We start from the raw sequence: 27,236 nt of genomic DNA on the forward strand, positions 1-27,236 counted from the left end.
TGGGAGATTTTACTGTACATCACAAGACTTGGGTGGTGCTCTGATTTCACGGTCACTGGTTTACCAGTTTATGGGCCACCTGAGCACCAATCTTCTCTCCTTTCTCTCAGTCACTAATTTTTGATTTATAACTGCTTATTTTCTCCCATCTATGACAGCAGCTAAATCATCTCTCTCTCTCTCTCTCTTTTTTTTGGCCATGTCGCATAGCACGCGGGATCTTAGTTCCCCAACCAGGGATCAAACCCACGCCCTCGGAAGTGAAGGCACGGAGTCCTAACCACTGGACCATCAGGGAATTCCGTCCTATCTCTTAATGTGACTATTATTAGCTCATGGAAAAGTTGAGAAGAGAAGGCTAAATGAATTTAACTGCAATGAAACTGAAAATCTTTGTGGGCTTTCATAATGTTACCTATCCATTTCCCCCATTACCATTAAATCACCAAGAATTGCAAAGCAGCAAGGCAGCCACTTAATTGTGTAAAGTGCTTACCTCTACCACGATTGAAACAAAGGCATTGACAAGAACAATGATGAGCATAGTTACACGCCACTGATATGGTACACACACTATCTGTAAGACAAAAATTATGTTAATATAGTATGTAGTTGATATTATAGCATTATATCGTAATTTCCAAATTTATTTAATTCCTATTATATACCAAACACTTTCACATACACTATCTACTCGATCCTCAACAATGCCACAAGGTAGATACTGTACCCGCTTCAGATGATAAAACGCAAAGTGAAGTAACTCAAGGTTTAAAAGATACATTAAAGTGGTTGAACTTAGAGACAAATCCTATTCAAACTCAAAAGCCCGTGCTCTACTAGATCATGAATTTCTAACAAGTCTCTATTTTAAAAATAAAGTCCTATCTTTAAACAATGAAATAGATAATACTGATCTAATAATGAGTATTACTCAAAACTCTACACTGTTTAAAGACAAATTCATAAAAAGAACTGTGCAGATCAATTTAAGAAGGAAGTTTTCACCTTAAAACCTGTGATTAATTTCTAAGGCCTAAAAAAAAAAAAGAAGGAAAAAAAGTCTCATCCATGCATTCATCTCTTTAGTCAGCAAATATTTACTGAGTACCTAGGTACACACTAGTACCTGTGTCAAGTGCTGAGGAGTGGCATGATATAACATGGTTTAGAAAGACACTTATGGCTCAGCAAGGATTTGAGGGGTGGAGACTGCTATACTGATCCAGGCAAGAGCCGATGGTAGCCTGAACTAGAGCGGTGGCAGACATAATGAGAAATAAATATATCTGGTCTCTGTCCCTGGTTCCTGACACAGGGCTCTTTAAACTCAATTTCCTGAGTGGTGGGAGAGATAGGAATATCTTAAACAGAGCTTCTAAATCCCCTGGAATTTCCTGGGTATCAGGAATGTTTTCATTCTAATAAGGCTACTCTTGATGGGCTTCAGGATGTGGGCTGGTCACCAGAAAGACCAGGGAGAGGGGAGAGGCTAAAGATCAAGTTAATAATTGATCATGCCTATATGATGAAACCTCCATTTTAAAAAAAATCCCTAAACTACAGAGTTTGGAGAGCCTCTGGGTTGGTGAACACATCCATGTGCTGGGAGGGTGAAGCATCCCAATGGCATATGACAGAAGCTCCTGCGCTTGGGACCCTTCCAGACCTTGGCTTATGTACCTCGTCATCTGGCTGTATCCTGTACCTTTATTATATTCTTTATAATAAACCAATAGATGTAAGTGTTTCACTGAGCTCTGTGAGCTGTTACAGCAAATTACCAAAGCTGAGAAGACGGTTGTGGGAACCCTGACTTATAGTTGGTTGGTCAGAAGAAGTACAGGTGACAATGTGCAACTTGCATCTGGTGCCTGGAGTGGGGGCAGTCTTGTGGGACCAAGCCCTTAACTCGTAGGGTCTGTGCTCGCTCCAGGTAGTGTTAAAACTGAACTGTAAGACACCCAGTTGGTGTACAGAGAACTGGTTGGTGTGAAACAACCCCACACATCTGGGTTCAGAAGTGTTTTGAGTAGGAAACAAGTTTCCTTTTAGGTGGCAGATGGGATTGGAGTAAAGAGAGAGACAGGGATACAGAGTAAGAAACCTGAGAAAATCTAGGACCAGACTGGCTATGAAAAGAGAAGGAAAAGACAAGTATACACACACACTTCTGCCTTGGATAAATGGTAGTAACAAGAAACAGAGTCGAAGCAGGGTTGAGGGAGAACATGATGAGCTTAGTTTTTTAAATGTTGAATGAGAGAACTGATGGGTGAACCACGCATATAATGTTCAGTACGTTAGTGGATATTCAGGTTAAAGCTCAGTTGTGAGACTAGGCTAAGGGTATAAAGTTAGGAGTTTTCAACACATAGATGACAACTACAGGGGAAGCCACAATTAAGGATGAGGTCGCCTGAATGGACAGAGTAAGACAAGGGATAAGAACACAAATGTGTGGAACACTAATATTTAAGACACAGGCACAGGGTTTGGAACCACAATGGAGAATGAGGAGTCACAGAAGAAGTAGGAAAAGAAGAAAGCAAAGCATCATAAAATTCCAGGGAGAATGTCTCAGAATGATGGCATGGCTAACTTGTCAAATACTGCTGAGGAGACAAGTAAGACTGAGCGGGGAGGGCTTCCCTGGTGGCGCAGTGGTTGAGAATCCGCCTGCCGATGCAGGGGACACGGGTTCGTGCCCCGGTCCGAGAAGATCCCACATGCCGCGGAGCGGCTGGGCCCATGAGCCATGGCCCCTGAGCCTGTGCGTCCGGAGCCTGTGCTCCGCAACGGGAGAGGCCACAACAGTGAGAGGCCCGCGAACCACAAAAAAAAAAAAAAAAAAAAAAAAAAGACTGAGCGGGGATAAAAAAACACACACATCAGGGGCACAAATCCACTGGACTTAACAAGGTTGTTAATTGCCTTGGCAAGGGCAGTTTCAGTAGACTGGCAGGGGTAGTAGCCAGATTAGATTAGTGGACGAGTGTGTGAGAGGTGAGTTGCATGTAGCATTCTTTCAAAAAATAACTTGTGAAGCAGAAGGCATGTGGTGAGACAGAAATATTATATAAATGTGTTTTATTTTCTTCTTTTGCCTAAAGTGCTTATCTAAATCCCTGCATGAAGAGTGTGGGGAAAGAGATGCTCATACACTGTTGGTAAGACTATAAACAGTCAACCTTTTCAAAGTTCAATAACACAGTATTTATAAAAATTCAAATTCTAGATACCCTTTGGCCAAGCAATTCTACTTGTGACATTAACCTCAAAATATGCATTTGTCCTTCTTAATGAAATGTGCAAGAATCTGCAAATACAGCATTGTTTATAATAGCAAAACAGTGGAAACAACCTAAATATCCATAAAAGGGATTAGTTAAAATATGGAAAAGTCCATGAAATGGAATGCTCATCCATGAAGTGCTTATAAGCTTGATACCCCAACCTGTCAATAACATCAAGAAAATTAAACTAAGTTTGATCTCACTCATGCAACCACAAGCAAAAATCCTAAACAAAATCATAGTCAACCAAATCCAGCAGATATAAAAAAGAATGCATCATGACCAAGTTGGATTTATTCTAGGAATGTGGTGTTGGTTCAACATTTGAATATCAGTCAACTGTAATTCACCACATTCTCCTGGAAGAAACACTATGTGATCATTTCAATAGCTGTAGAAAAAGCATCAGATAAAATTAAACATCTATTTATGTTAACAACACCATAGAAATAAGCTTCCTCAACCCAATAAAGAGTATATACCAGAAACCTACAGCCCACAATATATCCAGTGGTGAAATACTAGGAACACTCCCTGTAGAGTCAGGAACAGGACAAGTACATCTCTATCACACCAACATTCGTGTAGTTAACAGACATGAAAAACACATAGAAGGCATAAGGACTGAAATGTCAGAAACAAAAAAAGTCACTATTTATAGATAACTGTCTAAAACAAAATCCTAGAGAATCTAAAAATTTTAAGAAAAAACTTTGACAAGGCTGATGGATACTAGATGAATATCCAAAATAACTGCACTGTTTCTACCAGCATAAAAGGACTATAAAATGCAATTTTAAACAGATACTTATCAGAGGAACAAAACCCATAATACTACATGAATAAATCTAACAAAAACTTGTATAAAAACCTTTAGGGAGAAAGATATTCTGAAAAAATAGAGATATTCTCCCCCTCAATTTTTTGATAAACCCAGTGTAATTCTAATAAAAATTCCAAGAGGGTTTATCCTGGTATAAACTTAAAATGTATACAGAAGAGGAAAAGCTCAGGAACAGCCCAAAAGATCATGATGAACAATGTGAGGTGGGGATAGGGGTCCTATCCAACCATATATCAAAATTACTTACAAAGTCATATCACACTTTACACCCACTAGACAAACATTGGCAAAGATGTGGAACAAAAGATCTCACACACTGATGGAAGTATAAATTGGTATAATCACTTTGGAAAACAACTGAAACCTCAGAAAGCTAAAGAGGACATGCTCAAACTTATATTAGAACACACCAGAAGACCGTCTGCCCTAGTGATATGCCAAGGTAGGGCAGGTGGTAATGGAAGGAGTATTTTACCACTGACATTGTTTAGAATTCCCATGACAAGGTGATATTTCTAGCAGATGGACGTTTAGTGGGCTTTACTGCTGGTTTTAAATTCTCAACAGCATTGTACCACCACCCCCTTGCTGCTTGTACTTGGGATGAACTCTTTGATGTTACTCCCTTACACTAAGAGACGTGTATAGAATGTTTACCTCAGGACCATTAATTCAGGAAAAGTCTATAAACAATCCAGTTATTTACCAGTGGAGAACTGAGAAGTGAATTAAGGTATATTCCTATAACAGAATACTATGTAGAATGAAAATAAAATGCATGCAGCATCATAGTAAGGCTTTTGGGAAAAAGCAAGTCACAGTAAAACAGCAATTACCAGATACCATTTTCATAAAGTTCAAAAATAAGCAAAACTATCTTTTAAGACTTCATACATATATGGTATAGTGAAAAGTAAGACAATGAGGTAGTGGTTCCCTCTGGGTGTTTGGAGAAAGGTGCACAATAGAGCCTTACTGGTGTTGGTAATGCTACCTTTTTTTTTTAGATTACATATTGGACTCATAGGTATTATTTTATTGCTATTATGATTAACAACTTAAACATGTATGCATATTCGTTTGTATAAAATAAGTATTTCATCTTTCATAAAGTTTTTAATGAGAACGAAAATAAAGAACTCAATGGACAGCACGTGATGAAGAAGCACATGCAGACTACTCAAGAAGTAGGTTGGTAAGGGACGGGTCAAATAATGGAATCAGGGCTTCCCTGGTGGCGCAGTGGTTGAGAATCCGCCTGCCGATGCAGCGGACACGGGCATGGGTTTGTGCCCCGGTCTGGGAAGATCCCACATGCTGCGGAGCGGCTGGGCCCGTGAGCCATGGCCGCTGGGCCTGAGCGTCCGGAGCCTGTGCTCCGCCAACAGGAGAGGCCACAACAGTGAGAGGCCCGCCTAGCACAAAAAAAAAAAAAAAAGGAATCAATGTTCTTGATTCCAAGGCATTGACCAAGGGACATTTATTTGTTTGTGGACAAAGGGAAATGGAACTGGAAGTAAAGACTGAAGAAACAGGAAAGAAAAATATCAGGTAGAGTAAATAAAGGCTGCTGTTTTAATTATGCTCCCTTTGGGTTAATATAACTGGATCTTTGAAAATTAGGAAAGACATCCTGGAAAAAAGAAACAAAGACAGTTTAGTTTCTTTTCCCAGTAACATAAGAGCAGAGGAGGGGGATAGATCTTAAGCCCTAGCCATCATCCCGAAGTCTCATTTGGCTATGTGATACTAATGTGTCATTTTCCACTACTGTCTTATTTACCACTGCTATCCCAGATCCTATTACTCCTCAGACAATCAGTAATAATTGATGTGCTTAAGCCTTACCTGAAGAATCTGGTCAATAGAGGCAACTGGATGCAACATGATGAATAATATGAAAACATACAAAATAATCAGAGACACAACAAAAAAATCTGAAACAGAAAGTAAAACAATTAAATTAGGGAGTTCCTTTAAATAAAAAGGCATATAATAACAACTGGTATACTGTCGATCTTAAATTTGGTTTTGAATACTTCTATTCAGGTTGATGAAGTATATAAAATGTGTGCTCTATGATATTTCTTAGAGTATGATACATCATGCAGGCCCAAAGGATTTATTTATGTAATGTGAAAATAATCAGCATTTATAAAAAATAAGAGACAGACCTTTATGGATATTTATTTGTGTATCTCACAGATAGATAGCTACTTTATAAGGCAACCAAGCCTATCTATAATTCACAAACAGGAGACTAGACTACATACAGCAAAATTAGATTATCATTTAAAACATACATGCAAAGACAATGGATTGTAAAAATGCTGGTAACATTTATTCTCAGTATTAGTTATGTTATAGTCCTAAACAGAGGCACTCTAAGTTTAATGTTAAGTATATTTCTGTTAAGTGAATCCCACTTTTTCATTAATTTCCTTCATGAAAATATTTCCACAGAAAACGCTAGCTAAAACCCAGAAACTGAGTTGATCTGCTACTTTAAATGTGGGCTAACCCTGTGGCTTGCTGTGGTAGGTAGGGATGGTAAATTCCATCCATCAGCACTTTGTATCACTTTCCTAACTCAAAAATAAAACTCCCTGCTCACGACCATTTTGTTAACTGTGTACATACAGGCATTCACATGCACATATACAAGCACACCCTTATGTAACAAGCCTTGGGGGTGGAGGGGGCTCAGAAATAGTCTCAATTATATTGACAGACCCCAACTTTTCCCCACTTTTTTCTTTGGTCTGGATATTTATTTCTAAGTTCCTATTTGTGGTCGGCTTCAAAACTCAAACTTTACTATGACCACATATAACCAAAACTTTATCATGAAGCCTTCAGATTGAGTAAAGAAGTTTAATATACTATTTATAGACAGTAAATGAAGGAAGGGGTCTCAATATTTTTAAATGAGGGAGTCATTTGTAAATTTGGAATTTGTTAATCCGTCAGTTGAAAACTATAAGCCAACAGTTATTATTCTATAGAAACAATACTGTGTTTTACATATATATATGTTTATTGTTTTATATATGTATTTATTGTTCTAGAAGCTTAGACTGAAAGTTATACTAACATTCATGCCAAAAGTGGGTAAACTCTTTTACTATGAGCCACTGACCAACAGGGTGAAAAATTTGGAACCCACTTAGATAAAAAAGGAATTTTTTTCTAGATTTTTATCTTTTCCAACATTCTACTAAATTGCAAACAGGATGGGACTTCCCTGGTGGTCCAGTGGTTAAGACTGCACTTCCACTGCAGGGGGCATGGGTTTGATCCCTGGTCAGGGAACTAAGATCCCGCATGCTGCACGGGGCGGCCAAAAAATTAAAATTAAAATTAAAATTTCACCAAAAAAAAAAAAATTTCAAACAGGGGATACAACATTCTATTCAATAAATGCAGCAATGAAAGTAATACATGTTATATAGCCATTCAAATATCTATATAGTCAGTTAAAGTGTTTGGAAAGTGCTAGTTGGAAGTACATGAACACACACACACAAAAAGATTAAATCAGAAAAAGAACCCCCCACAAAAAAGTCAGAATATAAATCCCAAGAGAGACAGAGAGACAGAAAAGGTTTTGGGGCTTCCCTGGTGGCGCAGTGGTTGGGAGTCCGCCTGCCGATGCAGGGGACACAGGTTCGTGCCCTGGTCTGGGAGGATTCCACATGCCGCGGAGCGGCTGGACTCGTGAGCCATAGCCGCTGGGCCTGCGCGTCCGGAGCCTGTGCTCCGCAACAGGAGAGGCCACAACAGTGAGAGGCCCACATACCACAAAAAAAAAAAGAAGAAGAAGAAGAAAAGGTTTTGTTTCAATAAAGTAATAGCCCATATTGAATGTTTTTCAAATCCTATTGCATTTTTATAACGATAAGCAAAACCAGACTTGCAATCTAGTCCTGACATGTTACCAGAAAAAGAAATTTTTTTTTTACTCAAGCTCAGAAACTTCTTACATCTACCTCAACAGTGTTTCTCAACTCTTCATCTGTCCTTCTCCTATAACCACCCCCTTTGATCACACCTGTAAAAATCTGCCAAGATTTCCATTTGAAGGAAAAAATAAATAATTGAATCTTTCCTTTGTTTAGCCAGGGGAGAAAAAGAGGCACTATTCAAAGGAATCTGACAGGGGAGGTAGATGGCTGGCAGATTTAGGTAACTACCAAAATGAAAAAAATCAATAAGGATTTCAACCAAGAATGGAAAAGTCAGGGATTCATTTTGGAGAGGTAAGAGTTTCTAGTAGAATGTGCTCTCAACTCCGAGATTCTCCTGGCATGGTCAGTGATTCCTTAGTGATCATACTGAAGTGCAAGGAATGCTCTTCACCAGAAGACAGCTATCAAAACAAACTCTGTGTTGGTGCTGACTGGTGGCTGAGGGAGAATGTTCCACAAGTTAAAGAATTAGCTTCTATTTCAGATGCTGCCACAAAGCTATGTGAACATCAACGAGTCATTCAGAGTCAAATTATTTTAACTATAAAATGGGGATATGGTGAGGATCCTGGAGGAAACAGTAGATTTAAGTTATTATTACATACATCCCAGCTATGGCATCACAGAATTGTTCTTCTAATGATACCAGTTCCTTTTGATGGAATATGGCATCAAAATAAGGCACCATAAAGGATTTCCTTCATATTCCCCTTAGTTAAGTGATTCAAAAATAAAAACCTACATAAAGTAAATAAATCCGCAATACTTGTCCATGGCTCTGATATATACCTCTCTTGTTCCTTCCTCAAAAACACTAACCGGGACTGCCTGATCTATAACACAGATTTCAAGTCTTTCATACTCCTATTCCCTCCTTCCTTACTCAGTTACTTGTCTTTCAAAGGCCACCTTATTCTGCAGGGCCTCTAGGTATCTGCTCCAACCAATTCAGGCATGGCAGATGAACAGGCAAAAGATACATAGGCCTTAACAAGAAGGATACTGGCATGTCAGTAATAATGCCTTCATAAACTGAGAAAGAACCTGTATTTCACAAGCAGTAAATTATAGGGATCAAGTAAAAAAAACTGTAGCAAAAATTGAAGCCAGATCTCAAGAAATCACATCTAGTTAAGAGAGAGTGTTAGAACTAAGTCCATATGATCATGGCCCCTAAAATGATAGCATAGTCAAAACAAAAAAATATAACTGGGCTAAGCTAAAGTTAAAAATGGGTAACCACAGGCTGAAATACGGTTTTACTCAGATTCAAACTGAACCACTAGAAGACAGCAAAAAACTCTATAATGCCTTAAATACCTAAGATTAAGGTTAATTCTTAAAAATAATCACCTCAAGATAGACTGAATACATTACACTGTTTAGATATTGAAGAGCAACTAGCAGGTCCCAGTGAAGACTTGTTAACTGTCTATTGTGCAGGACAAAAGGAAAGGCTAATTAATGTCAGGTCTAAGAAAGCCTTAACCTTTTCCCCACTCTTTTCCATCTATATTTATACTTTACATTGTATATCACTTTATACAGTAATACTTTATTTCTGTCACTTCTTACTTTCTTCTCTACTTTCCCTTCTTTACTACATTCCAAGATCAGGGGACTTCAATGACAGAAAGACAGACAGACAGACAGGATGTGAAAATCAGCAAAGTATGTATATGTTGACTTTCCTGTTCCTATTGTATTTTCCAGGAGGCATGTTTTAATGACAGCATGCACTTCTGTATGCACTGACAGACATGCACAAGCTGCTTATAGTAAGGACAAAGGTTTTGTGGCTATATTTCTACTAAAATATAATTTTTAACATGTTTAAAAAAAACAGTCCATCAACAATTGAGTTTATTTAAATCAATTTGAAATTAAATAGGAAATCAAAATATTTGAGCCTTTAATTTTTTGGAAGTTTTCCAAAATAATATAAAAGATGTGTTTAAAAAATAGGCAGCTAATAGTCTCTCTCTTTCTTTTTCTTAATTGGAGAAGTATGGATAGGGTGGATTTACTTAGACCTCTAAATTAACTTTCCTGGTGCAGCTTGTCTTACTTATTATCAACCAGTCTGAACGCCAGTTTTCTTCATGTAAAGAAAGTTTTGTTCTTTGATAGATGTTTTAGCTACCCCTGGGCATGCTCAATATTTCCTTAAAATTTAAAAATATTGAATTAAAAATAATAATTAAGGTTGATATACATGTTTTAAGTTCACCTTATAATAAGGTAACTTAAGTAATGAAGTCCTCTTAAAAGTACAGTGATAAACCTTCTATGCAAGGCTTTTTGTCCCCCATGGTTTTAATATGACTCTCAGTAATACAGCCTCCATTTATTAGATAAGAAATATCAGTTCTTTTAAAAAAAAAAAGAAAAAACAGATTTCAATTATTATCAGCACTTATATTTTTAAACAGTCTTACCTGTCTAAAATATAAAGTAATAAAACCTCCCCTACAAACCAGAGGGTAGAAGTAAAGACTAAATAAGAAAACATATGTGAATATGCTTTGTTAACTCTAACATGAGATAGAGATGTGAGTAGTTATCACCCCTGTATCACACCAAAACCTGTGGCCTGACATTCTGCCAACTAGAACACTGGCATTTCTTTATAGCAAAAGAATAACTACTACTCATCCCAAGATACTGCAGAAGTCTATAGTTTTATGTGAAAAAAAAATTTAAGTTATTCCATATATTAATTAGTACAGTCTCAAATTTTTAAAACCAGCAATTTACATATAGTGAATAATTTTTTTCCCCAAAAACTCTAATTGTGATCAATCAAAATGCTATCTCCTATTGCCACAGGCAGACAAGCTTACATAGGCACAAGCCTCCATTCTACTGGCCCCTTCTGTGGTGGATGCAAAGGTGACAGAAATGAAGAATCTCCAGGTGAATACTGGCTGGAACAGTATCAAAAATGAGAAAAGACAGCTGGTGTTATGCAGACCACCCAGAAGGAAAGTATAATACCCACTGTTCCAACTGAGGAACCTCTGTTCCTGCTTCTAATTCTAACTCTCCTTGCAATGGGCTGTAAAAATAAAAGTTGGAGCCAGAAGTAATAGGATGTGAAAACCAGGAATGTTTAGAACTACTGGCTTTAATTTTAAACTTAGGGTGGCAGCTACCATGAGAATAAAACAAGACAGTAAACATCTAAATCACTAGGTTCATTCTATTTGTGAAGATGTATTTTACTTTGAAAGGACAGTTTAACTGTACGCTTGCATTTCTTTTAAAGAAGGGAAGCAGGATGGGAATCACAATAAATGCCAAACTTACAATTCTTGTAGCAAGGTTGCCTGAAGGGTTTTCCTTTTGAAAAGGCAATTGCCACTATGAGGTACTGAAAACTGGAGATAAAAAACACTGTGGTATTTTCATAATTTTCTATATTATGTCTATCAGGATTGGTTTCATTGTACAAATGTGAAGAATTCCCATATAGGCTTCCTGTTGTATTAAAAGTTTCCTGTGTACTAAAACACACACAAAAGATTTTATATTAGTAAACACAATATGTTTCCCAAAGGAAACCAGTTTTTCTTTCTAGTCACATTCCAATTAAAAAATTACAAGAAAGTAAGAAACATCATTAATTAATAAGCCTCTCTTACTTAATCCTTTCCCCATTCTTTAAATTTGGGGAGTAATAGTAGCATAGTAAAGGTAAACAGACCTTGTGTTTACCTATGTGTAATTAATTAAAATAATGTTATCATAATTTGTGAACTGGAAAACACTCTGCCCATAAACAAATAAAAGACCCACTTAATACCTTTACTTAAATTTTTTTAGGTTTTAAATGTCATTTCCCAAACTGGGGATAGAGAAGTTAGGAACACAAACATTCTGGGTTTAGAAGAGACCTTAGTGATTAATTTCAACTTTCTTATTTTACAGATAAGGAAAGCAAGGCTCAGCAGCAAATTAAGAAACTGGTCCAATGTCCCCATCTTGGTAGTGATTATTAGGTTAGGACCTGGCCTGACCACCTTTCTACAGATAAAGTCAAATACAGGCCAAATTATTTAAGTGCTTAGTCAAACTGCATGCAATTTTTACATAAATTTTAAACTTATTTTTGCATGCATATATATTACATACATTTTACACATACTTTTTAATGGATTGACCAACTTACTCTGAATGTGGATGCGATTCCTTATACCACGTCTGCTGCTTGACCCAAAAAAACCCCAAAGATTGAAATCCAATGCAGATGATAATCTGAGACAAGACGGAGAAGAGAAGGGCCCCAGATATAAGACCTGAAGGTGGTCTTTGTGCCACAAGTTCCTTCCAGGCAGGATTTAAACTCACTACATTGAGAAGAAAGAGAGGAAAGGTTTATATCTAAATTCATCTGTCAGATTCATTTAGGAACATTTAGGAAAAAAAAAACCTGTTTTTCTCTAACAAATATTTAGCATGAAAAATGTCCAAAAAACAAGCCAGATGCTATACATATCTAAATAATCTGTAAAAGTAAACAATTTAAGCTTTTTCAAAAATGGCTCAGGAGTACTTTTTACATTGGTCTATTGAAATTCAAAGGAAACACTAGTACAAGTAAAAAGAATAGTAAATATTAGCATATATCACCACCACCCTTGTATGTTTATTTCTGAATCTTTAATTGCAAAGCTACAGTTAAAATAATACATATTTCCTCCTCTTAAGACGATATTAACAAAGGTTTGAAGCCACATAAACATAACAGTAACATTAAAAAAAGGGCTCTGATCACTTATTAAGGTGGTCCACCAAGTTTCTCCACTGTAGCGTTTCTATTTTTCTCTTTGTAATTAATAAGTAATTTGTATAAAGATACTAAGACTGTGTAAAAATCCTGTTCCTTATCAACTTTCATTCAATAGTTGTAGCATCCACTAAAGACTGTCAAACTCAGTGGTTCTCAACCAAAGTGATTTTGGCCCCCAGAGAACATCTGGCAATGTCTGGAGGTATTTCTGGGTGTCACAAATGGGGGAGTGTTACTGGCATCCAGTGGGTAGAGGCCAGAGATACTGGTAAGCATCCTATGACACACACAATAGTCCCCCACAGAGAAGACGTAGCCGGCCTAAGATGTCAGTAAGACAAGGGTCTTTCCATAGTATAAGCCAATCATTCCTTCTGTATTATTAGTTAGCATTTTACTGTAAGGAAGAGCTTTCCCTTCTCTCCCAATCACTTATTTATTTCCAGTATGGACTTATGAATTTTCATTTGATTAAATAGATCATATCTCATTACCATTATTTATTTTGATGTTAACATCACCAATACTGAAATAAATCAACATCTTGTCTCCTTATATGATGTACTCAGGACACAGCATCACTTCTTTGGCATTCCTGCCAAGAATGCATAGCCTGAATCTAATGAGAATACATCAGACAAACTCAGATAACTGGATTATCTTCTTTCATAAATGTCAATGTCAAGAAGCCACTCCCAAAAGGCTGACATACTATTCTGGATTAAAGATGACAAAAGAGATATGATAACTAAATGAAATTTATGAGCCTAGACTAGATCCTAGGCTAGGGGACTAGAGGGGGGGAAATAGGTATAAGGGACCTTATTGGAACACATAACAAAACCTGAATATGGGTATGGATTAGGTAAAATTGTTATCAGTGTTAAATTTCTTGATCATTGTAACTGTGTTTAGCTGTATAAGAAAATGACTTTGTTTAGGGCAATATATACTAAAACATTCAGAGGCAAAGGGTCATGATAACATAAACATATTCTCAAATATTTCAGAAAAAAATGGAGAAAGAATAGAACAAATGGGGCAAAATATAAACAACCACTAATAAAAGAACATACTTACAGGGAAAATGGAGAGATATGCACTGTGTTACAACTGTTCATGTAAATTTACCAAAGTTTAATAAGCCACATCAGAATTTCATATGCTTTAAAAATAATAACAAAGCAAAATACTCACTTGTAAATACCACTACCAAAATGATTGCCAGATCAATGAAGAGAAACTGGAAGTCTCCTAGGTTACTTAAGATCTAGAGAAGGGATTTTTTAAAAAATAGTTAGTGTTCAGGAACTATTTTTATAGCACCACTTTTATACCATTTCCCCCTAGTTTTATTAGATTTTTCCTCCCTGGTTTTAAATGACAACTTCAAAATGACACTTGGACATGCTTAAAAATTGAACAGATTTGCCTTTAAATTAGTGAAATATAACATATTTGCAAAATTCAATTTAATTTATTAGTATAAAAAGTAGCTCCAAAAAATTCATTCAATAATAAAAGTTTTTTGGCAAAAAGAAAACACAAACTTCTACTCACAAAATTTGAACATTCTTGAAAATTAGTATCCTGAAGCTTCCTTAATATCTAACACCACCCCTCCTGATACTTTCCACAAATGGTAAAAGGGGATAGTTTCACAAAGACTGCTTGGGATCTCACCAATGTTCATTTAGAGAAAAATCTAAAGCGAGATCACTTCAACTACAAAATCTATGGAGTACCTAGGGATATCACTTGTTTATACAAGCCCTAAAAGTCCTAAAACTACAGCTGAAACATCTTTTCTCATCTGGCCTTTCCTTATAAATGTATAGCAAAGTTAACTGCAATTCTAAAGTATGTCACAACTTGACATTTTAAAGAGTTCTTAAAAAGATGTCCAATCTGCACTAAAGGCAAAAAAAGAATACAATCATCTTTCATTCACAAGGCTGAATCCACAGTTTTTGGCCTTAAGGAAAATGCTATTCCAGATTAATGAGATTTTCAATTTGCTACTCGAAATATAGTAAACTAAAGGAACATTTACAGATGCTAGTTATTTAAGTTCCACAATTAATAGATACATTCAACTGAAACATGTATGCTCAATATCTCAATTTAAATGTCTTAACACTAAATACCATCTCTGTTAGCAATGTCAGTACTCACAGAATACAGTAGAGTAACACTAAAGTACTGTATAATGCTGTACAAAGCCATAAATTTAAACACACAGAAGGAAGTCATTAAAGCAGCACGGCCTTCCCTGTGAAAACAAATGTTGGCATGTGAACAGAAGTATTCTAAATGCCTCCTCCAAACCACAATTATATCTTGACAGATGAACATCAACATTCAACCATTACAACAAAGCACTTTTCTACCAAAAGAACTTAGCCAAAGCAGAACTGGAAGAAATGAGGAGTAGCAATCAATCTGTTGCTAAAGAGTTACAGATCAAATACACTAACATACCATTAAAACAAATTCAAATTACTTTCTATGACTTTTTTTTTTTCTATATTCTTAGAGCAAGCTACAAAAAGATAATGGGAAGTTTTTCAATGTATACTACCTGATAAGGTTTGGCACACAGGAAATACTAGGAGTTTTGGAGGTAAAGGGAGATGCCACCGAAGCCTCGAGCTCTGATAAGGAAATGCCTCCATGTGCCCTCTTCAGAGCCTAATGGTTTGAAGAATAAAATTACTTGTGTTTTGTGCATGTGATTTAGGCCACAGAAAGAACTACAAATCACAGAATCTATACTTACACCACAATCATTTGCACCATCACCGCACATCCCAACAAAGTAACTAAGAAACAAAAATTATGTTAAGATTTTGATTAATTTCTAAAAACATACAACTTTTAACTTAAGATTTCCTCCAGCACAGTATTTTGAAGAGCTGACAGACCCAGATTCCCCCAGTGGGACTAATGAATCTTTTCATTACAATGACCACAGGCATGCTGCTTTGCGAACAGCACCAGCCTGCAAGTCAAATGACCTGGGTCACTGCTCCAGTACTGTCACAAGATGGGCAACCATCAGTTTATCATTTTGGCATCTCAGTTTCCTAATCTATAGAGCAGATTGGGCCTGCCTAGTCTTTAGTACACTTACTTTTAAGGCTATCAGTAAAGATTTCTCCCTTAAAAACTTGAAACATAATTAGTTACTAGAAGTGTAACATCACTTCTATCATTCAAGAGTGAATGAACTCTACCTCGTGGATATCACCTAGAAAAGGAATGGTGGATACTGTACTTTACCTAAATAAATAAGCAGATGAGCCTCTTTTAAGGAGGCACTTACCTATCTTACAGATGACAAGTTTATATACATGAAATATTAGTTACTTTTCTGGTTTTGAAAACAAAACTACAATTCATAAAAAATTAAAAAACAAAGACAGGGAATTCCCTGGCGATCCAGTGGTTAGAACACTGTGCTTCCACTGCAGGGGGCACGGGTTCGATCCCTGGTCAGGGAACTAAGATCCCACATGCCTCACAGCAGGGCCCCCCAAAAAACCAAAACCAAAACAAAATCCACCAATACTTACTCTACATTTTGCAATGCTTCTACTAACTGTGTCTTCTGATCGGGTGCCATACGAGCAAACACAGTGCCACGTAGCATCAACTGGAAAAAATATTAATTTCTTTAAAATACTGTTCACCGTGTATTCATATTAACACATACAAAACCCAAATCACTAACCTTAGGAACAAGGTCTTGAAAATGTTCCAGTATCACCGAAAATGATTTTCCATTCATTGCAAAGTGATAATGAGTCACCTGAAGATCCTCTAAGTTATCATGGACCAATTTAGTTGGAATAGCCTGTGTATAAGACATTCAGAACAATATTGAGCCAAACCAAGTAACACAATCCTATTTTAAATATATCTGATCCAAAACTAAATTCTTTCATTTGATGTTTTACACAAGACAACTGAATGTTTAACATTTATTGAAAGTAAAAGAAAATTCAGTTTTAAGGTAATCTGTCTATATTGTTTATTTAAAAAATAAAACTTAAGGAAGGCTAAATATCAGCTTCGGTTTGAAATGATCCATGAGCTAAATATTATGGATCACTTGCATCATTTACCACTACTTTTAAAATAGGATAAATATTTGGGATTCTTATACTTTAAAACTGTGCTTCTCAACTTTGGCTAAATATCAAAATTTAAACACTGAGAGACCTGCATCTGCCCCAGTCCTAATGAATCAGAGTCTCTGAGGAGATGGCTCAAGCTTCTGTTTTTGTTGTGTTTTTAATGCACATTTTTCAGAACAAATTAAAACAAGCAAGTTTTGTAAAAGAAAATTCTACTTGACATTACCTCCGAGTCAATTGCTGACGAATCACTACGCTGTGTTAGGGTGTCTGCATAATGCCAATTTATCTTGGCAACTTTCCCATCCTTTGGAGGTAATGCTTCAGCAATAATAACTTTATCCTGAGGTAGTATCATTCCACAGTCTCTGGCCACAGAGACAGCAGTCAACATGTTGTCACCTAATTTTCAAAATGTTGAAAATACATTAACATTACAACAGAAACATGAATGCATTAAACAACAAGTGCTTACTGAGAATCTACTATAGTCCCCATTACTGGGCTGGGCAAAATGACGTTAATGTATGGTCCTTACTCTTGGAGTTTAAAAATAATAAAATCAGGATATATATATATATCAAAAGAAACCTCAAATAATTCAAAAGCACATAGATACTAAATATTCAGAACATTCTCACCCACAATTTTTAAAGACAAATACAGTCTCAATCTTTTTGAGTCATGGACTAGTGGTACCCATTCAACGCCTGGCACAATGCTCAATAAATACTGTTGAAATAACCTGGGAGTGACTGGTAATCTGTACAAGAATATGAGAGTAGCATCACAGAAAAAAAGTAAGTTACAAAAGCAAGATTACACAAAACAAAAAGATAAGCAAAGTAACAAGAATACAATCTTTACAAGATATGAAGAGAAGCAACACAGACAACTTCTCAGTCATGAAAGGAAAGAACTAAAGACACTGTAAAGACAAGATCAAGAGAGGAAAATGCAGATGTACAGGAGAAGCAGGCAAAGGTCTGGGGAGCCCACTGCTACCAGAACAGAAGGGGACTATTGTCTCTTCCTTCAATTCCCACACACTACTTCCAAGCGTGTCTTCCTATGACCTGACAGATCCTCTTGGGACACAACGCCATATTCTGTCATGGCAGGAAAACAAGGGCCAGTGATACAGACAAAGTGCTCTGAAGCAGGATCATGAGAACCAAGAACTGCTGGGATGCTAATAAATTTGGTTACTTGAGCTATCTGGTAATAAGTATGGTATTAGATGGATCTCAGAGTCTAAAACATAAAAATGTACACAAGCCTTTTCCATATGTCTTACTGAACACGTAAATGCCATAAAGTGAATATCTTAAATCTGATTATTTGCTAAGAAAAGAACACTTTAAGAGCTGCCACAATTTCATACAACTAAGAAAGGAATTATCTAATATTATCCACAGTATGATAAACTGTTGATCATAACAGTATGGTAAACACCAGAAGACTCATTTAGATGTAGCAGTCAAGAAAGAAACCAAAAAATGGCTCTTTTCACTGTTACACACAAACAATGATAAATGTACTATCTTATATATAAAAATATAATTATAACAAATATCTATTAATCATTTTCCACATATGTGGCACAGTTCTAAAAATTATAGACAATCTCAAAATAAGTAAATCATATTAACCCTCAAGAATCTTATATTCTAATAGAGAAAACAAATCTACAAATAACTACCACAAGGCAGAGTAAAACAACTGCTATAAGAAACATATGATTAAAGAGAGATAACAAAAAAGAGCACAGTTAAGTATTTACAGTGTGCCTTTCACTACTGTATTATACTTATTATAAACAGATTTGCTAGACCTCTAAAGTGTATTGTAAAGTTGTCCCCTATCTTGGAAAAGTATTCAGAGCTGAAATAGGGCAATGTAAGATGGAGCAACTATATAATAAATTTAATTACCTGAGTTATACGATAATAGTGTGGTATTAGATGGAGCTATATATCAACAGTAATAAGTATGCTTTTATAAGTAACTGATCATTCCTCAATATTAGATAACCTGAATTCTAAGAGTCACACTCGATTTTTTGTGTGTCCTTTTATAAAGTCTAACCTGTGACCATGACAGTGCGAATGTTGGCTTTATGCAAATCTTCAAGTACTGCAGGGGTTTCTCGCTTTAATTTGTTCTGCATTATAATTAATCCCATAAAATCCATGTTGTTCTCAATGGCATCTCTGCAGAAAAAGAAATTTTAATATAATGATTTAGTCAAGAGAACAGGTATTTGTTCATTTTATGTTGATAAGGCAATTTAAAATAGCCATAAATTATAAATTAAAACATTTTATATGCTGAATAAACCATAAATGTATAAGTTTATGAGTTCAATCTCAATGAACTTAAATCTGAAATAACAATTCCCAAGAAATACATTTTGAAATTAAATTTTACCCTTGAAACATGGGTATATAAAGATCCTTAGGAAATGTATATCTTTGTCTAAGACACTAAATACTTCTAGTACTAAGGAATATTCATCTCGTATCCTACCTACAAAATGAATGACCATAAAACATATCTATTTTTTACCATTCCCCATCGAACATACTCTAATTTAAATGTTAAGAGAAAAGGAAAAACTGTACACAGGCACATTCAATAGTTATACTGGATTCATTATTAAGTCTTTGAGGAATTTTATAAAACTCTTGATCAAATTCTTGATGCTGGAAGCGTGATACAAAAACTATTAGCAGTCCAACAATGAGATCTATTCAGGATCCAGATGGGTCTTTTAGAATATTAATATTCAATAGTTACCAAGATGCTATTTCTTCAAATAGTTGATTATCTACTGTGCACCAAGTAGTACACTCGTCACTGGGAGGTCAAAGATGAAAAGGCACGATCTCTACTCTCAAGACCCTTTTGTGGGGAAACAGACATGCAAGCAAAGGGATCATGCAAAAATAATATGTGCTTCATCACTACAATGGAGATGAAGTCTGTTCAGTGACAGCTGCATTCTTAAAAAATCTAAAGCTATCAAAATTATATCACAGATATATTCTTTTCAATGGTGAAAATGGGGTTTGAAGATAGGGACCAAAATGTCAGACTTGCAATAACCAAGTGTTTTTTCTACACAAAATTCAAAATAAGGGTGTTTAAGTAAATAGCGACAAAATCTAAACATCTTTGAAATTATGTAATTATACAATGGGTGGTAAAGATATTAAAGAATAGTTAGAAAACAATATGAATTATACTGCTGGTGGTAACAGGAGAAATAAGCCTTGAAACCTGAAAATGCATTTCAAAGCACAAAGCTGTACCAATGTGAAACTACTGGGTCAAAGCTCTGTAACCATTTTCCTGTTAGGTTCTAGTTTCTGGCTGCAGCTGGTTTCCTAACTCTCCTAGCAATGACACAGGTCATGGAAATCTTGCCATCTAGTTAATGAATAGTACAATATTCAATTCAAGATATACAGGTTCAAGCTGTAAGAGAAATGCCAAAACCTGTTCCTACAGGTAGGATGGAAACAGAGATCTTGGTTGAAAGATGAGGAAGGGGAGTAAAGAGAGAGAAGGGTTGATAGGGAGGGTAGGGTATTCTGCGCAGACGGAACAGCCTGTCCAGGACACAGAAGGATGCCTAAAAGACAGGCTCAAGAACCATAGGCAACTCAGTTCTCAGTCTTTAAGGTGGGGGAGGACAGGTGGTAAAAGGCAAAGCCGTAAAGAAAGACAACCTTAATGTTCCCTTCCTAGGAATTAGGGTATATAATATTTTACATGTGTGGCTCCCAATCACACATATGCATCAGATCATTTGGTTGCTGCTGTCTTTTTTTTTTTTTAAACGTCCCTGCTTAGACCAAATTCCCCCAGTATTCTGTTTCAATAGGTAGAATTCCTAAAGTTGTTTTTCCTTTTAGTTATTATTTGGCTATCCACTCCACTCCTTTAGTTCTCATCCAGAAAAACAGGATTGTACTATAAACACTGTCCTACCCTTTTCACATTATGTGCTTAGAATAATTAACAGAAGTATTAATACTTCAGGATTTAACCACTATCATATCATGTTATTTATACTATTTAAATTTGAACCTTATGCTCACATAGAAATATTTCTTTAGGTTGGATTCCTCGAACTGCACTTGCTGGGTTAAATTGTATAAGCAAGTTGAGATTTTGATAGGTACTATGCATGTTCTTTACAAATTTACAATAGTACAGTAGCAGTATGTTGTTAAAATTTTCTCAAGCCTTATGTAACACTTGATATTATCAATCTTTTCAATTCTGTAAACCTTAAGAAAGAAGTCATGTCCTGCTGTGGTTTACTTCTGTAGTTCCCCAAGAATTGAAGTGTCTTATCACTTTCAGGTGTTCAGTGGCCATTTGCATGTCTTTTTCTGATAATTATTTGTTTGAATCATTTGCTTTTTTTTTTTAACTAAGTATGTATTCTGTTGTTTATTTCCTAATTCATATTCTTGCTTGTGAACTCCGCCAGTAGACGATGGGGAGCTATTTATAAGAATTCCAGGTAGAAGACTAGTATTAGATTTGAATGTTAAAGAGCTCTCTGTAGACATAGTGTGGTATACAGATCAGATATAGGAAAGACTGGACTAAAGAGCTGAGTTCCTGAATTAGAGACAATGGCAGCGGGGCAGGGATGTGAGAAGAAAAGTCTATTTGATAGGCAGAATTAGCAGGATAGCCAATAAGTACTTCTTTCTGCTTACAAAATGCTAGGTACCCCATGAAATATTCCTAAACAAAAGTGTTATCTTCAAAAGGTCAGTCTGTATCAGTTACAATAAAAGTGACAATCCTTGAACGTGAAACCCATAGCTATAACTGGAAGTAAACGTTGACGCTGGTAATGGCCATCTGACCTTTGAGGGTGAGGGTGGGGATGTGTGGTTATTGTGACTCATGATACTTGGTTTCAGCTACCGGGCAAAGGCAAGTACAGGTGACCCTTAAACAACACAAGTTTGAACTGTGTGGGTCCACTTACACACAGATTTTTTTCAATAAATACTACAGTACTACAAGATCCACAGTTGAATCTGTGAGGCAGGTCCTGGAGCCAATCCCCTACAAATACCAAGGAATAACTGTAGATCACTGGGGAAAATAAACTTCTGTAGAATTATGTTTACCAAAAACATAATTATGTTCCTAAAACATGCCTGACACATAGCAGGCACTCAATAAATATCTAACAAGTAAACTAAAAGTAGTTCCAGAGGGACTTCCCTGGTAGTGCAGTGGTTAAGAACCCACCTGCCAATGCAGGGGACACGGGTTCGAATTCTGGTTTGGGAAGATCCCACGTGCCGCGGAGTAACAAACCCTGTTCGCAGAACTACTGAGCCTGCGCTCTAGAGCCCGCAAGCCACCACTACTGAGCCCGTGTGCCTAGAGCCTGTGCTCCCCAACAAGAGAAGCCTGCACACCACAACGAAGAGTAGCCCCCGTCCGCCACAACTAGAGAAGAAAGCCCGCGCACAGCAATGAAGACCCAACACAACCAAAAAATAAATAAATAAATTTTAAAGGTAAGGTAGCTTTTTTTTTTTCTTCTTTGCAGTACGCAGGCCTCTCACTGTTGTGGCCTCTCCCGCTGCAGAGCACAGGCTCAGTGGCCACGGCTCACGGGCCCAGCCGCTCCACGGCATGTGGGATCCTCCCGGACCAGGGCACAAACCCGCGTCCCCTGCATCAGCAGGCGGACTCTCAACCACTGCACCACCAGGGAAGCCTGGTAAGGTAGCTTTAAAAAAATAATAATAAAATAAAATAAAAGTAGCTCCAGAGAGTTGTACTTTTATCTCAACTGCCTAAAACAAACATTGAACTGTTACATATTTGCATATATCCAATAAATATTCCATAAATAAATAGTAATTCAATATAAATTACTGTACAAGACGTTTATAAACATAAATGATGCCTTATTGGAAAAACTGTAGAAAAACCATTCATCAACCTTACCTGCTAATATTCTGCACTTTATGCCACGTCAGTTTTGATTCCAATTTTCTGTGTGCAAGGGCAATCACACGGAAGCCCTGTTTGGTATAATTTTCTAAAACTTTTTCAAAATCAACAGGAACTTTTAAGAAGGAGAAAATAAAGGTCATTATTAGAATTGTGACTACAAGCTTACACAAATACCAGAATCTCACTCAAAGCCTAGCTGCTTCCTTACCTGTTTCAGGTTTACAAAGACCAGCAATGACCTCCGGTGCCCCTTTCACGTAGGCGTCCATCTTCCTGTCCCCTAGCACCCTCGCAACCACACTCATACGTTGCAAATCAGAAGAAAATGGGAACTGGCGAACAATTCCTATCTCATAAATAGCCTATGTAATTTCAAAAGATGCACAATTTATTATTTTTTAAGAATTAAAACAGATATACAAGTATATCTACTATACCTCAATTAAAAAAAAATTTTTTTAAAGGTATACTTAGGTAACAAGTAAACATTCTTCACTTACTGGAAGTTCAAACAGCTCCTAAAAATAAAACAAGACAAATAGAATAAAGTAATAGTATAAATTAACTCCATTAACACACTCAAGCTAAAAAAATTTTAACTGCACATCCACAAAACATTATTTGGAAAACAGTAAGGAATTCTGAATATTTCAAAGTAAGGTTTTAAGATTGCTTCTTTACCACCTCCCATTTCTTAAAAAAGTATATTCTTGAGTATTTTAAAACATTCTGCTATCCTAGAAATATTAAAATATTAAGTTCTAACATAAACTAATAGGAACATATTTAAAAATTAACCTAAAATTGAAGCCTTTCACATATTCTTTGTATTAAGTCCCAGGAATACAGATGCAATTTAAAAGTCTTAACCACCATGCATCTAAATCACAAGGCACTAAGCCACTCAGTGAATAGGAAAAAAAGTAATAGTACTGAGAATTGAATCTCAATGTTTTACACAGAAGGCCTGCAACACACCAGGTGTAGTTTCTGATAAATGCAGTAAACATATTCATATCTCTATTAGAGTTAGAACAAGGACATGTGACTTCATCTTCCAGCAATATTTTAAAATGAGGACAAAATGTGAGCACCAACAGTATTATCTAGCTTAAAACAATTCTGTACCATTTCTTGGTTTCCTGCAGGTGTAGATTCAGGAAGCAGCTGTTTTGGAGGACGAACCACAGTGGGCATAATTCGATTATGAAGTGCTGTTTCCTCTTCAGTTGCTTCTTCCAGAATCTGAAAGCAAAATATTCAAAGCATTGATTCATGAAATTCATAAATTCAATTCACTGGTTCCATTTTAAAATGAAACATTACGGCTATCTTCAGTTAAGTTAAAAAAGAAAAAAAGTTAAACAAAATATAAACAAAGCTAGTTAGTTAAAGTCCTAGCAACCCATGGGAGAGGGGAGGCAGAGGTTAGTAAAGAAATAGAGAAAAACTTCTCTAATTTTGCTACTACAACCAGTTGGGTTTAAAGACTATTTCTGCAAGATACAGAAGGTCCTTGCAGTTCCAAAAACTGTCAGTCTATCATCCAGGGATTCCTTTCTGCTAACAGAAGAGGATTCAAAAACATGTGGAGCTCAGATACGGTTAGCAGAACCACTGGGTCAAGAGCACTCTGAAGAACAAAGATGTGAATTTAGTTTTCCAGCTTGAATATGTCTAATTAAAGTACTACTATCCTAACTCCTTGAAATTTAATTTTAAAATATTTCTGGTGAAAAATTCAATCAAAAACTTGTATTAAATACACACACATGACAAACAATAAACTAATTTGGCTCTATAAGTGAAGGAATCATCAATGGGAAAATGAAGGGGAAGAGAGCTGTGTCCAATTAGCCAATTTTACACAGTTCTTAAGAAACATTTTAACACCTCTGAAATTGGGGTGCATCTTACATGGTATTAATCTAGTGCCCAGTTATGTAAGATCAAGCATCAAAGCATCTCAGAGTCAAAAAAGCATGCTATTATACAAACTTACTTATTTAGCCCACTTTTTAAAAGATTCACATACAGAACAAAAAATCTACTGAAAATCTATTCAGTTGGAGAACAGCTTTAGAGTATATCAGAGATGAATCAGCTGTACTTTGTTTTACTCCTTATAAATGAAGTGGGTCTCCTTTAAGGAATTAAATTCAATGAGTATTTATCATGGGCTTTCAGAAAATGGCAGAGTACTTCTTCATTCATCTCCCTCCCTTTCAAAATACTAACAAAACACAAAAAAAGAAATAAACCTGTAAAAGTAAACAGAAAGCAAAGCAAGGAGAACTGAAACATATTGATGGATATAGCAATGAAGGAAATAGTAGCCCAGAATAAACACAAGAGGACATAAAGGAGAGGTGGGAACATTTCTTATCAGCCAGAATAGCTGAGCAAAGCAAAAAGAAAGAAAAAACCCTCCCAAAAAACCCAGGAGTCATGCTCTACAGATATGAACTACCTACCTGAGAGGAGGAAGGGCTGCTGATATGACGGGCAGCATTCCAGAGTACTGCGAGTGCAAGCACTGGGGGAGTGGGTGGGGAAAGCAATCTAAAGACTACTTCTGCGCCCCTGAAACTGAAGAATGCCTGCTGAAGGGGCCCCACCCTCAGTACACAACAGGCTCCCCCAGTCAGCCTTCCCATTCAGGGAAGACACTTCTCAGGCAAACAGACCAACATACATATGAACAAGGATGAAAACCTTGTTGCAGCTACCCAGAACTATCAAATCAGACCTTCATTCTTAAATATAAAAGTACCATTAAGATGCATAAGGAAAACCAAAAGCATGAAGGAGATGTCAATGACACGTCAATTTTTTCTAAAAGCATAAAGGGGAAGATTAATATAGGAAGCGGGGGAAGAAAACCTGACCCAGAGAAAATTAAAAATTCAGAAGCAAGAAAGGAACTTTAAAAACAAACTATTATTACATCTATAAAAGAAGAACAGAGAAAACAAACCAGAGGACACAAGCGAGCACTCAGAAATTAAAATAATCAAGGATAAAACAAACAGAAAGAAGTGAACAGACAGAAACCTCTGCGCGAGTGTGTGTGTGCACATGTGAGAGTAAGGACACAGGAAGTAGTACATGATGGGGACAAATGAACACTGAAGACACATGCCCACTCTATACTTCTGCCCTATGGCCAACGAACTGTGTCACTGAGATCTTACTGATTTAGACCTACTGCCTCAAGATACTGATACCTGCTTTCTCTTGTAAACATGAAGCAGGGCCCTGAGCAGGTCATCCTCTATTAAAGGTCATTTGAATGAGTCAATTTAACTAAAACAGACTTTTTAGACAATTATAAATATCTCTCCAGTGATGTATCTTTAGAAATTACAGGGCTTCCCTGGTGGCGCAGTGGATGGGAATCTGCCTGCCAATGCAGGGGACCCGGGTTCTATCCCTGGTCCGGGAAGATCCCACATGCCACGGAGCAACTAAGCCCGTGAGCCACAACTACTAAGCCTGCGCTCTGAAGCCCGCTAGCCACAACTACTGAAGCCCACATGCCTGGACCCTGTGCTCTGCAACAAGAGAAGCCGCCACAATGAGAAGCCTGCGCACCACAATGAAGAGTGGCCCCCGCTCCCCACAACTGGAGAAAGCCCGCGTGCAGCAACGAAGACCCAATGCAGCCAAAATAAATAAAATTTTAAAATAATAATAATTAAAAAAAGAAATTACATAGTTCATTTTATGGTACAAGATAGACCATTGTCAAAACAACGTGAAGAAACAATTCTTCTGCAAGTTAATTTTTACTATTTTCCTAAAGTTAATTAATTGTACTTTAAAACACTGAACTTACCCATCCGATGGCTTCAAACATCTTCAAATCAAGTGGATCGCCAGAAAGCACTCCTTCAATTTTTGTAAGTGAATGACAAGTAGCCATACAAGCAACAAACTGAGACTTTACCAACATCTCATTGCAAACCTTTTCTTCTGGCAAAAGAAAACTATATGGAAAATGCACTGAATTAGATTCATAAATCCCAAGACTGAAGACAATAGTCTAACAGGGCTTTTCAAGTTTTATTATTTTAAAAAGTAGAAATAAAATGTTTGCATTTATTTATGCATGTATTAATTTTCACTATAGATTTTGACATTCAAAAACATTTTCTTCCATGAAAATTATTATACATGACTAAAATACAG

The 27,236-nt window shown here is 36.5% G+C and overlaps 1 protein-coding gene across 8 annotated transcripts in view; it reads right to left on the reverse strand.

The window, feature by feature from the left end:
* The window catches only part of ATP13A3 (ATPase 13A3), a 79,056-nt gene that overhangs the window by 11,576 nt on the left and 40,244 nt on the right, over nt 1-27,236 (reverse strand). For 6 of the 8 annotated variants that reach the window (XM_059063845.2, XM_059063843.2, XM_067034249.1 and 3 more), the window contains 17 exons: nt 26,884-27,034; nt 24,174-24,290; nt 23,546-23,563; nt 23,254-23,407; nt 23,037-23,157; nt 19,128-19,252; nt 17,266-17,441; nt 16,634-16,756; nt 16,476-16,555; nt 15,680-15,722; nt 15,482-15,591; nt 15,076-15,172; nt 14,098-14,170; nt 12,280-12,457; nt 11,418-11,614; nt 5,989-6,077; nt 497-577 (listed from right to left, as the gene is read on the reverse strand). In XM_059063845.2, the coding sequence (XP_058919828.1) occupies nt 497-577; nt 5,989-6,077; nt 11,418-11,614; nt 12,280-12,457; nt 14,098-14,170; nt 15,076-15,172; nt 15,482-15,591; nt 15,680-15,722; nt 16,476-16,555; nt 16,634-16,756; nt 17,266-17,441; nt 19,128-19,252; nt 23,037-23,157; nt 23,254-23,407; nt 23,546-23,563; nt 24,174-24,290; nt 26,884-27,034 (1,933 nt within the window). The remainder of the gene's footprint in view (nt 1-496; nt 578-5,988; nt 6,078-11,417; nt 11,615-12,279; nt 12,458-14,097; nt 14,171-15,075; nt 15,173-15,481; nt 15,592-15,679; nt 15,723-16,475; nt 16,556-16,633; nt 16,757-17,265; nt 17,442-19,127; nt 19,253-23,036; nt 23,158-23,253; nt 23,408-23,545; nt 23,564-24,173; nt 24,291-26,883; nt 27,035-27,236) is intronic. The other 2 variants (XR_010840722.1, XR_010840721.1) reach the window with 1 other exon arrangement.

This window comes from Kogia breviceps, chromosome 5 (assembly GCF_026419965.1).
Source record: "Kogia breviceps isolate mKogBre1 chromosome 5, mKogBre1 haplotype 1, whole genome shotgun sequence".
In the NCBI taxonomy this organism is placed as follows: domain Eukaryota; kingdom Metazoa; phylum Chordata; class Mammalia; order Artiodactyla; family Physeteridae; genus Kogia; species Kogia breviceps.